Raw genomic sequence first — 13,892 nt, 5'->3', positions numbered from 1 at the left:
GTATTCAATGTGAATACACTGTTATACCAGGAGTTTTTACTTCTATATGTAAAGTGCATGGAATATACTTCTATTCAATGTGAATACACTGTTATACCATGAGTTTTTAGTTCTATATGTAAACAGCATGAAATATACTTGTATTCAATGTGAATACACTGTTATACCATGAGTTTTTACTTCTATATGTAAACTGCATGGAGTATACTTGTATTCAATGTGAATACACTGTTATACCATGAGTTTTTACTTCTATATGTAAACTGCATGGAATATACTTGTATTCAATGTGAATACACTGTTATACCATGAGTTTTTACTTCTATATGTAAACAGCATCAAATATACTTGTATTCAATGTGAATACACTGTTATACCATGAGTTTTTACTTCTATATGTAAACAGCATCAAACATACTTGTATTCAATGTGAATACACTGTTATACCATGAGTTTTTACTTCTATATGTAAACAGCATCAAATATACTTGTATTCAATGTGAATACACTGTTATACCATGAGTTTTTACTTCTATATGTAAACTGCATGGAATATACTTGAATTCAATGTGAATACACTGTTATACCATGAGTTTTTACTTCTATATGTAAACTGCATGGAATATACTTGTATTCAATGTGAATACACTGTTATACCATGAGTTTTTAGTTCGATATGTTAACAGCATCAAATATACTTGTATTCAATGTAAATACACTGTTATACCATAAGTTTTTACTTCTATATGTAAACAGCATCAAATATACTTGTATTCAATGTGAATACACTGTTATACCATGAGTTTTTACTTCTATATGTAAACTGCATGGAATATACTTGTATTCAATGTGAATACACTGTTATACCATGAGTTTTTACTTCTATATGTAAACTGCATGGAATATACTTGTATTCAATGTGAATACACTGTTATACCCTGAGTTTTTACTTCTATATGTAAACTGCATGGAATATACTTGTATTCAATGTGAATACACTGTTATACCATGAGTTTTTACTTCTATATGTAAACAGCATCAAATATACTTGTATTCAACGTGAATACACTGTTATATCATGAGTTTTTACTTCTATATGTAAACAGCATCAAATATACTTGTATTCAATGTGAATACACTGTTATACCATGAGTTTTTACTTCTTATATGTAAACAGCATCAAATATACTTGTATTTAATGTGAATACACTGTTATACCATGAGTTTTTACTTCTATATGTAAACTGCATGGAATATACTTGTATTCAATGTGAATACACTGTTATACCATGAGTTTTTACTTCTATATGTAAACTGCATGGAATATACTTGTATTCAATGTGAATACACTGTTATACCATGAGTTTTTACTTCTATATGTAAACTGCATGGAATATACTTGTATTCAATGTGAATACACTGTTATACCATGAGTTTTTAGTTCTATATGTAAACAGCATCAAATATACTTGTATTCAATGTAAATACACTGTTATACCATGAGTTTTTACTTCTATATGTAAACAGCATCAAATATACTTGTATTCAATGTGAATACACTGTTATACCATGAGTTTTTACTTCTATATGTAAACAGCATCAAATATACTTGTATTCAATGTGAATACACTGTTATACCATGAGTTTTTACTTCTATATGTAAACAGCATCAAATATACTTGTATTCAATGTGAATACACTGTTATACCATGAGTTTTACTTCTATTTAAACTGCATGGAATATACTTGTATTCAATGTGAATACACTGTTATACCATGAGTTTTTACTTCTATATGTAAACAGCATCAAATATACTTGTATTCAATGTGAATACACTGTTATACCATGAGTTTTTACTTCTATATGTAAACTGCATGGAATATACTTGAATTCAAAGTGAATACACTGTTATACCATGAGTTTTTACTTCTATATGTAAACTGCATGGAATATACTTGTATTCAATGTGAATACACTGTTATACCATGAGTTTTTAGTTCGATATGTTAACAGCATCAAATATACTTGTATTCAATGTAAATACACTGTTATACCATGAGTTTTTACTTCTATATGTAAACAGCATCAAATATACTTGTATTCAATGTGAATACACTGTTATACCATGAGTTTTTACTTCTATATGTAAACTGCATGGAATATACTTGAATTCAAAGTGAATACACTGTTATACCATGAGTTTTTACTTCTATATGTAAACTGCATGGAATATACTTGTATTCAATGTGAATACACTGTTATACCATGAGTTTTTACTTCTATATGTAAACAGCATCAAATATACTTGTATTCAACGTGAATACACTGTTATATCATGAGTTTTTACTTCTATATGTAAACAGCATCAAATATACTTGTATTCAATGTGAATACGCTGTTATACCATGAGTTTTTACTTTTATATGTAAACAGCATCAAATATACTTGTATTTAATGTGAATACACTGTTATACCATGAGTTTTTACTTCTATATGTAAACTGCATGGAATATACTTGTATTCAATGTGAATACACTGTTATACCATGAGTTTTTACTTCTATATGTAAACTGCATGGAATATACTTGTATTCAATGTGAATACACTGTTATACCATGAGTTTTTACTTCTATATGTAAACTGCATGGAATATACTTGTATTCAATGTGAATACACTGTTATACCATGAGTTTTTAGCTCGATATGTAAACAGCATCAAATATACTTGTATTCAATGTAAATACACTGTTATACCATGAGTTTTTACTTCTATATGTAAACAGCATCAAATATACTTGTATTCAATGTGAATACACTGTTATACCATGAGTTTTTACTTCTATATGTAAACAGCATCAAATATACTTGTATTCAATGTGAATACACTGTTATACCATGAGTTTTTACTTCTATATGTAAACAGCATCAAATATACTTGTATTCAATGTGAATACACTGTTATACCATGAGTTTTTACTTCTATATGTAAACTGCATGGAATATACTTGTATTCAATGTGAATACACTGTTATACCATGAGTTTTTACTTCTATATGTAAACAGCATCAAATATACTTGTATTCAATGTGAATACACTGTTATACCATGAGTTATTTACTTCTATATGTAAACTGCATGGAATATACTTGTATTCAAAGTGAATACACTGTTATACCATGAGTTTTTACTTCTATATGTAAACTGCATGGAATATACTTGTATTCAATGTGAATACACTGTTATACCATGAGTTTTTAGTTCTATATGTTAACAGCATCAAATATACTTGTATTCAATGTAAATACACTGTTATACCATGAGTTTTTACTTCTATATGTAAACAGCATCAAATATACTTGTATTCAATGTGAATACACTGTTATACCATGAGTTTTTACTTCTATATGTAAACTGCATGGAATATACTTGTATTCAATGTGAATACACTGTTATACCATGAGTTTTTTACTTCTATATGTAAACTGCATGGAATATACTTGTATTCAATGTGAATACACTGTTATACCATGAGTTTTTACTTCTATATGTAAACTGCATGGAATATACTTGTATTCAATGTGAATACACTGTTATACCATGAGTTTTTACTTCTATATGTAAACAGCATCAAATATACTTGTATTCAATGTGAATACACTGTTATAACATGAGTTTTTACTTCTATATGTAAACTGCATGGAATATACTTGTATTCAATGTGAATACACTGTTATACCATGAGTTTTTACTTCTATATGTAAACAGCATCAAATATACTTGTATTCAATGTGAATACACTGTTATACCATGAGTTTTTACTTCTATATGTAAACTGCATGGAATATACTTGTATTCAATGTGAATACACTGTTATACCATGAGTTTTTACTTCTATATGTAAACTGCATGGAATATACTTGTATTCAATGTGAATACACTGTTATACCATGAGTTTTTACTTCTATATGTAAACTGCATGGAATATACTTGTATTCAATGTGAATACACTGTTATACCATGAGTTTTTAGTTCTATATGTAAACAGCATTAAATATACTTGTATTCAATGTGAATACACTGTTATACCATGAGTTTTTACTTCTATATGTAAACTGCATGGAATATACTTGTATTCAATGTGAATACACTGTTATACCATGAGTTTTTACTTCTATATGTAAACTTCATGGAATATACTTGTATTCAATGTAAATACACTGTTATACCATGAGTTTTTACTTCTATATGTAAACTGCATTCAATATACTTTTATTCAATGTGAATACACTGTTATACCATGAGTTTTTACTTCTATATGTAAACTGCATGGAATATACTTGTATTCAATGTGAATACACTGTTATACCATGAGTTTTTACTTCTATATGTAAACAGCATCAAATATACTTGTATTCAATGTGAATACACTGTTATACCATGAGTTTTTAGTTCTATATGTAAACAGCATCAAATATACTTGTATTCAATGTGAATACACTGTTATACCATGAGTTTTTACTTCTATATGTAAACTGCATGGAATATACTTGTATTCAATGTGAATACACTGTTATACCATGAGTTTTTACTTCTATATGTAAACTGCATTGAATATACTTGTATTCAATGTAAATACACTGTTATACCATGAGTTTTTACTTCTATATGTAAACTGCATTCAATATACTTGTATTCAATGTGAATACACTGTTATACCATGAGTTTTTACTTCTATATGTAAACTGCATGGAATATACTTGTATTCAATGTGAATACACTGTTATACCATGAGTTTTTAGTTCTATATGTAAACAGCATCAAATATACTTGTATTCAATGTGAATACACTGTTATACCATGAGTTTTTACTTCTATATGTAAACAGCATCAAATATACTTGTATTCAATGTAAATACACTGTTATAACATGAGTTTTTACTTCTATATGTAAACTGCATGGAATATACTTGTATTCAATGTGAATACACTGTTATACCATGAGTTTTTACTTCTATATGTAAACTACATGGAATATACTTATATTCAATGTGAATACACTGTTATACCATGAGTTTTTAGTTCTATATGTAAACAGCATCAAATATACTTGTATTCAATGTGAATACACTGTTATACCATGAGTTTTTACTTCTATATGTTGTAAAGAACCAAAACAATTTATTCTTTATTATTTTCATTATTTTTCCTACCCTTTATTCTTACGTAACATTAATTTTCTATACGCCCCTCTTTTCTATGTAATTTCTTCCTTAGACGTTTTACAGACTGATTTACCCTTCAAACGTTTCAACTTAATTTTCTTGTAGTTCGACCTTCATGAAACCCGTATAAAAACTTTTGTTCTATAGAAAATAGCGAGAGTCACTTTTCACAAATCAGTTCCTAAAGAGTTGTTCCCCAATTTTTTGTGCTACTGAAATAAACTTTACTAGAAACGACAATGAAAAAGTAAGTTAAAATATAAATAACTTACATTTGGTGGCAGCGGAGTCGAACTCGGCTTTAGTGTTAAGCTGAATAGCGTGTGTTTTTTTTGTTTGTTTTAAATTTTTATGGTAATAAGTGTTACTTATTACCTTCTCTCCGTTTCTTGGCTTCTTATTTGGTTGAATTTCTGGTTAACTTTTCATAGTTATAAAAGAACATGCTTTGTTAGGAATTAGTTCGTTATAAAAGATGAGGGCAAATGAGGATAGCGGTTTAGAAACCACTTTAGAAAGAAGATCTGTAAGAAAAGGGCCACTAATACAAAGATTTGTTCGATCAGTACGTGAAAGGTTCACTCCCTTACGATCAGGAGGCGGGTCGACGTCAATTTTGAGAAATAACGAAAATCTAGGTGTCGAACTAGATAGTGATAGCCCACATCAATCCGATATTGATCTTCTTGATTCCAATGAAATTAAAGAATTGAGAAATGATGATCAGTGGAACGAAGTACTTAATATGCAAGTATCATCACAAGACGAAACCGTAGTCGAACCCCTGATAGGCGAGGAGACAAGAGAATTGTTATCATATAATCAACTTCTAGAACAGGCTCGGGCAATTACGGACCTTGAAAAAACAACAGATAGGGTAGAAAACACAGAAGATATCTCTTTAGATTTCCAAAACCTAGAACTAGTAAATGAAGAGAACCAAGATCGGGCATGGTTTTATCAGCAATACGGAAATACGAGAATAACGGAAATTCCTGTTGACGATCTTATTTTTGAATTGCAGTATTTACTTCGAAGTGAAAAAAAATAGAGTTAACAAACAAAGAAGTAGGAACAGCCTTAAGAGCATTACTCTTAACCGAACCCACAATTTTGACACCAATTGAACTCTTTAAGCACTGTGGTCTAAAAACATACTACGAAAGTACTGATTCAGAGTATGAATCAGTGCACTCGGGAGAACAACAAAGTAGGTCAGAATCAGAGTTAGTGCCCCAATCTTTAGTAACACTCGAAACTGAGGAGGAAAGTTCTAAAAACAGCGTACCTATCAAAATTGTAAGAGCGGAAATCCACACGCAAGGTGATCAGATTCCTTTAGATTGTCCTAAATCGACCCCTAGTACCACAACAATCACTTGTCCGACGGTTACTCATTCACAGTCAAGTATGAATACTCAAATTCCTCAATCACAGTTAGCGTCCACTCCGTGTAACTATTTACCGTATCAAGGACTACAAAGTCGGAAAGTCTCCTTTACTCCAGCGTCGATCGTTGAGCAGTCAAACAAAATCACGCAAAACAAACCTTCAGAAGAAACAAACCAAGACATGCCCATTAAAATATACGTAAAAGAATTGAGCCGTTTGATGGAATCCGGAATGGATTATGAGGATGCTTCTAAAGCAGCTGATTGTATTGTGCAACACGTTCTAACGAATACTAAACGTTGCATTAATTCCTCTCAGAAAACGAAGCCTAATGGACAGCCTGTTTTTAGAACTAGCTCTCAGCCTTCATATCTTACCTCAACCCCTTTGCATACACAACCACTTGCGTTAAGTGGACAAAGTGTAAAAATTCCAAGCATGTACAATAAGCAAAGTAATAACGGAGCCACTCCAAAGTACTCAGTTACCAGCTCCATTCCTAAAATGAATCCCTTAGTAATGTGTCCGTCAAAAGTAAACAGTATAGGAAACACAAACAATTTTATTTCTAACGCCATCGATAAAAATAAAAAGTTACAACAAAGCCAAGCAATGACGTTATTTAGTAACGTCGGAATTTACGTAGACCGTGAACGCTCCGGTCGCTTTGATGACTGGCTTGCACATCTAGAATCAGTACTGGTTTTAGGCGATTTTGAGGAGTCAAGAAAAATTATCTTACTACGCTCCAAATTGTATGGTGAAGCAGCTGATGAGTTTGATAACTTTAAACTTGAAAACCCAATTAGCTCGCAAATTTACGACAGAGTAAAGGAGCGTTTAATTAAACTTTTCCACTCTACAGAGACCAGATCTAAACAAAGCGTTGAATTTCATAATATGCAACGGGAACCCGAAGAAAATATGAGACGTTATGCGAATCGTATACGCAAGGCCTTCCACTTAGCGTATCCTATAAAATCCACGATAGATAAAGCAACAGCTTTTTCCAGAGAACAAATTATGATGGACAGATTTCTGGAAGGGCTGTCTTTCGACGTCCAGACCAGACTTAAGTATAAAGAATTCGCAACTTTTGAAAAACTCATAGAAAAAGCTGAAATGACGGCCATGGCAGTAGAAGAAGCCCAAGTTAGATCCAGACTAAATGCTTTTCAGGCCAAATACGTCGAACCTAATAGAGAATTTACTAAAGTAAAGGAAGCTTTAGATCGCCTTAGTTCCCAGGTGGAATCAAACACTCACCAAAAACATTTAGAAGAAAACATGGAGAAAATGCAAAGACAATTATCCACCAGGAGAAACGTGAGTTTTTCACAGCGCTCACCACAGTTAAACCCTCCAATCAATAAAACAGGGGATTTATATTTTTGTGATTTTCACAACGATTGGGGCTATCACTCAATAAACAATTGTAAAGCAAGGGAGAGTCAAGCTAATGATAAATGTTTTCGTTGTAAAGAAATTGGACACCGAGCAAACTTTTGTCCCCAGATAAAAAATTTGAAACCCACTCCTCCAGAGGGTTATGACGGAAATGGGAAAAAACTTCCTTTGTTTGAAGAAAGGGGAAACTAAAAACTACCGATGTAAGCGTTGGGCCCCTCGGTGGAACTAAGAAAAAGCCCCGACATCATATAAATAGTTTAGCAGTAAAATCTACAGTTCCTAGGATAAAAATAAAAATAGGAAATTCTGTTGTAAAAGCGCTGTTTGACACTGGAGCCGAGAGAAGCGTTATTAGCAGCACATTTTTTCATAAGCTTAAAGAAGGAAAGGAATTAATTAATTTCACTAAAGAGGTAGATGTGGATCTTTTCAGCATAAATGACAGGCGCCTCGTCACGGAAGGCACAATTACCGTTAACTTTTTTGTGGCAGAAGAAACGCCACGCCAAGCACTTAGGCAGAAATTCATAGTCGTAAATGGAATTGTTGAAGATTGCGTTCTAGGGCGCGATGCACTTTGGAAACATCAGTTTATCTATAACGGAAAACAACAGTCCATCTACCGAGTCCCGGAAATTGATCACTTCCAGGAAACAGAAAATCCCTTTGTGATTAGCAAATCTTTGAGAATTCCTCCAAATTCCACTAGTCTCCTAGAGACTAGAGAAGAGGAAACTCACCCTTTCAACCCTCTCAATACTTGTCATTTTGTTAGATGCTGTAATATTCCCTCCGGGCTTAGCTTGGAACCCTACATCTCTACGACACCAAATCGTTCGCTCCGTGTGGTGGCTGTTAATGGAACAGATAAAACCATATTTCTACCTCGCCTTACAGTGTTAGGAACCCTTCATATTTCCAGACCTTCAAGAAAGCCAGTTGAAACAATGGCTTCAATTAGCGTAGCTTCAGGTCCAATCAACACAGCAGCCGTTGAGTCGGCTCTTCCAGACATAGATGAGGAAAACAAAGAGAATTTGCGTAGATTAATAATAAATAATTATAACAGTTTTGCTTTTAAAACAAGTGAGTTAGGCCATACTACTTTAGTAAAACATGTCATTGACACACAAGGACAAGGTCCTATTCGTCAAAGGGCATATCGCACGTCTCCAAAACAAAAAGAGATAGCTAAAAATATCATTGATGAACTGATGAAAAATAAAATAATTCGTTATTCGATGTCTCCGTGGGCAGCCCCGATAGTATTAGTAAGTAAGAAAACAGGAGATGTCCGTTTGTGTATAGATTTTAGAAAATTAAATGCAATTACAAAAAAGATTCTTTCCCTTTACCTCGTATTGACGACGTTTTAGATTTACTTGTGGGACAGAGGTATTTTTCCACATTAGATCTTGCCTCCGGATATTGGCAAATTGAGCTCGAGGAGGAATCCAAAGAAAAAACAGCCTTCATAGTCGATGACAATTTGTACGAATGGAATCGTTTGGCGTTTGGTTTAACCAACGCCCCGGGAACGTTTCAAAGACTGATGAATTCAGTTTTACGAAGAGTTATTGGAAAAATTTGTCTCGTTTATCTTGACGACATAATAATTTTTTCAAGAACAATTGAAGAGCATTTTAGCAATTTGAAGACTGTTTTTTCCTCTTAGAAAACGCGCACCTAAAAATGAAATTGTCAAAATGTGAATTTTTAGCGCAATCCGTTTCCTATCTTGGACACGTAATCACGGCTGAAGGAATAAAACCAGACCCTGCTAAAATTGAAATCCTTGTTAATTACAAAAGACCTGGTACAGTAAAAGAATTACAATCTTTTTTGGGACTAGCCAGTTACTACAGACGATTTGTAAAAATTTCTCTACCGTCGCCCACCCCTTGTTATCACAGACCAAAGGAAAACCTACTGATAGTGTAACTTGGAAAACAGATGAAATTGCAGCTTTTGAGTACTTGCGACAATGTTTAATATCAGAACCTATCTTGATATATCCGGGATTTTTCAAAGGAATTTCTGATTTACACGGACGCAAGTAACTATGGCTTAGGAGCCGTCCTTTCTCAGATGAAAGACGGAAAGGACCAACCTATAGCCTATGCAAGCAAACATCTTAATAAAGGGGAAATCAAGTATTCGACAATAGAAAAAGAGGCTGCAGCAGTAGTGTTTGGGATAAAACGTTTCCGACATTATTTACAAGATCAACCTTTTGTTATTGTAAGTGATCACAGGCCTCTTCAGTGGTTGCAGACTTTTAAAGACGAAACAGGGCGACTAGGTAGATGGGCGATCTTGTTATCTAATATGAAGTTCAGTGTTAAGTACCGACCAGGTCGAGTACACGAAAATGCTGATTTTCTTTCTAGAATACCGATGAATCTAATATCTGCCATTCCTGCAGACAACAACGTAATGTGTCAAGAACAGCAGAAAGATTCTCTGTGCAAAGCAATCGTTACGTTTTTGGAACAAAATGAACCTTGGAAAAAAGAAGATGGCCCGATGCCTTCTTGGGTCGGTGAAATAGATTATTTCTTTGTAGAAAATGGTCTTTTATGTAAACACTACGAACCTACGTCAGTGAAAAGAAGAAACTTTGAACAGTGTCAAGTGGTTGTCCCACTTTCTCTGAGAAAGCAACTTTTACAAGAATATCATGATTCCCCATTGTCAGGACATATGGCAACTAGGCGAACATTCTTTCGTCTAAGGGACAAATACTATTGGCCTACCATGTTACGGGATGTTAAGGAATATTGCACTTCTTGTGAACCTTGTGCGCTGGGACGTCGAGTGCACAGTACGAAAGCCTATCTCAACCCGTTAGACCTCGCTACAAGACCTTTTGAAGTATTGGGCTTAGATTTCCTAGGTCCAATCAAACCGCATTCACTTCAAGGAAACAATTATATATTAGTAATCACGGATTACTTTTCTAAATGGATAGAAGTCATTCCTCTTACTAACTGTACCGCCCTCAGTACTAGTAAAGCCTTAGTAGAACGAATTATTTTACATCATGGTCCCCCGAAAGCAATAATTACAGATCGAGGCAGTAATTTTACTTCTGAATTATTTTCTGCGCTTTGTAGAGCTTTAAACATTAAACGCATGAAAACAACTGCGTATCACCCTCAAACTAATGGGCAAACAGAGCGATTCAACAAAACTGTTGTTGAAATGATAAGGAAATATTTGGAGAATGGATTCGAGCGGTGGGAGGATATTTTAGGCCCCGTTGTTTTCGCCTATAATAATTCTGTCCACTCGTCAACACTTGAGACTCCATATTTTCTAAATCACGGTCGTGATCCAGTCATGCCGATTGATCAATTCCTCCGTCCTCTTCCCCCAGTAATAGTTACTCCCTCAGACTATAAAAGTCAAATTATGAAACGCTTACACGAAGCCTTTCAGCTTGTAAAAATCAATCTTTCCCAAGCTCGTGAACAACAAAAAAGCCCAGTACGATAAACGCGTAAAAGAGCAAAAATTTAACGTAGGAGATAAAGTTTTACTAGATATGCGAACGCCCTTGGCGGGAATTAGTAAAAAACTCATTCCACGTTTTATAGGCCCTTTTAGAATTTTGAAAGTAAGCAACAATAGTACTGTGGAAATACAACAAGACGTAGGAAAACAAACTCAGCTTGTACATGTGAATCGAATAAAACCCCTATTTGAGTCAATGATCTGGAAAGACGAACCAGGTGTCGACTTTTTTGATGTAAGAATTGAGAAACAAGCCGAAAAATTAGTACAAGAAACCGTAGATGAACTCGAAACTTTTCCTCTACCCCTAGAAACAAACCTTCAATCTGAGTTAGAACAAATTCCTTGTGAAAAAGAAACTCCTACTCAAAATTTGATAAGACCCCCACCCACAATTCCTCCTACTCCAAATGTAATGATAAGTTCACCAACAATTTCCTTACCTTCCAAACCGATTCCAGAGACGTCAACCTTACCCATACAACCAGAGCGTCGCCTCGGGTTACGCGTCCTCAAAATCTTTTAAAACCAGTTGTCAAATTATGAAATTGTATTGCTGTAATTTTTTTTGTTAATTACGTTCGAATCACTTTAACTAGCTTTAAACCGTGTTTAAATTCTAAAAACTTTGTATTAGTAATCTTAATAATTCATAGAATGGATCCCTGAAATTGATTTTTAAATTACTTTTCTCATAGATTATGTCTTCTACCCCTCCTCATCATACCGTTTTTCTGTCGCCTCCATGCTCTTAACATCACTATTTGTAATTGTACGGCTGCTCAGCCAAAAGGGTTCCTAAAATTCACTAGCGATGACTGTGATTATCAAATAAGCCCCCTTCCCGCTATTCCAGTATATTATGATGTCTATTCTACTCTTCCCCAAATCACCCGTTTTGTTGGCCATTCGTGTACCATATGGCTGGAAAAAAACACATCTATACTGACTTCTGGGGTTGGCAACCTCAAGTCAATCAAGAGTGCCAATAGAAGTCAATGCACATGAATGTAAAAAATGCGTGATTCCCGATTGTGCCATGGCAAAAGCATGGACTACTTAGGAAACAATAAGTGGTCGTTCGAACGTATTCCAAACGTGCAGGGTAGCTGGCTTCAAGTCACAGGTGATCAGCTGATCAACTGTCGATTAGAAGAAGCTTTTAGAAACTGAGTGCGCTAACTGTACGATAAGTTCACCCATTGGCGATATACCGGGAGGGATCAACGGATCCGTTTCTCACAACCTAGTGACCATTGTCTGGAAAGAATCGTTAAGAGAAGTTCAACAGTGCAAACTAAGGCTTGTGGAAACAGGTATCGCTCAACGTTACCTGACTAACAACAGTGAAATAGAAAGAATTCGTGACGTCGAACAACAACTTGACTTTGTTTACAATACAACTAACAAAGAATATTGTAATTCATCCGAAAAAAGTTACAAACAAGTAATCGGAATGGACAAAGTTATTTTACGTTTACATTCTTTAACTGATACCAACGCTCATCCGAGTAAACCACTGGAAGAAGACATCGAAAAAATTGCTGACATTATCCGGGCTGAAATCAGCGGAGCAGCACATTCTCAATACGCACGAGACCGAACTACCGATGGAATAAATGGAGTGGCTCGAGAAATTCGAGCTCTGCAATGTGAAAATCGAGTGCTGGCACACAAAACTGCTATCGCCACCGCACAACACAGTGGATGGCTTGCTGCCAGTTACCTTAATTTACCCACATGTAGCAAATTGATAGCCACTGGTGAATCGATCAGCGTCTATCAATGCTCCCCGAAAAATTCAACGATCACCACTGAAATCACAAGCTGTGGTCCTCAACCTAAACTCGGCGACTACACTTTAGACACTGAAGGATGGGAACTGACGCCTTACACCCCCTGTTACTGGCACAAAAATTTCGTCAACATCAACGGTCGAGCACATTTCTACAAAAACAGTTCTTGGCATCCAATCGTCCCCGGTGTAATAATCCAAGGACATAGTTTGATCAACACTTTGCCGTATGAAATTGATAAGCTACTCGCACTAAGTTTACACCCCGCGCTAACCCCCACCCGATGAGCACCGCAGCTGCAATCGCCGAGATAATTGCTGCTGCTAAAGAAGAACATAGCATCGACCTTGGAAATCCTTTTCACATGAGCACTCTTCTTTCCTCACTCCAAAAAGAAAAGAACGTTTCCCTGTCGTCTAAGATTCTTAGTTGGTCAAGTAGCATTTGTAGTCTTCTAGGGATGGGATTTATCGGATTCTTTTTCTTTCATTTTTGTGGAGTAGGTTCCCTATTTGCAAGATACATACCTTTGTTGTTCTTTTCTAGCAACTGAAC

General features: G+C 34.7%; 1 protein-coding gene across 1 annotated transcript; it reads left to right on the top strand.

Moving 5' to 3' along the window:
- Positions 1-7,227: 7,227 nt before the first annotated feature.
- LOC116924455 lies at positions 7,228-8,172 on the top strand (the record flags this gene model as incomplete). Its single annotated transcript, XM_045168123.1, has 1 exon — positions 7,228-8,172. A coding segment is annotated over exon 1 (945 nt), but the record flags the coding sequence as incomplete, so codon positions are not given.
- Positions 8,173-13,892: the final 5,720 nt, after the last annotated feature.

This window comes from Daphnia magna, unplaced genomic scaffold, assembly GCF_020631705.1.
Source record: "Daphnia magna isolate NIES unplaced genomic scaffold, ASM2063170v1.1 Dm_contigs546, whole genome shotgun sequence".
NCBI classification, from domain to species: Eukaryota; Metazoa; Arthropoda; class Branchiopoda; order Diplostraca; family Daphniidae; genus Daphnia; species Daphnia magna.
Note: the sequence above shows the minus strand (reverse complement) of the source record. Positions and strands in the feature narration are given on the sequence as shown.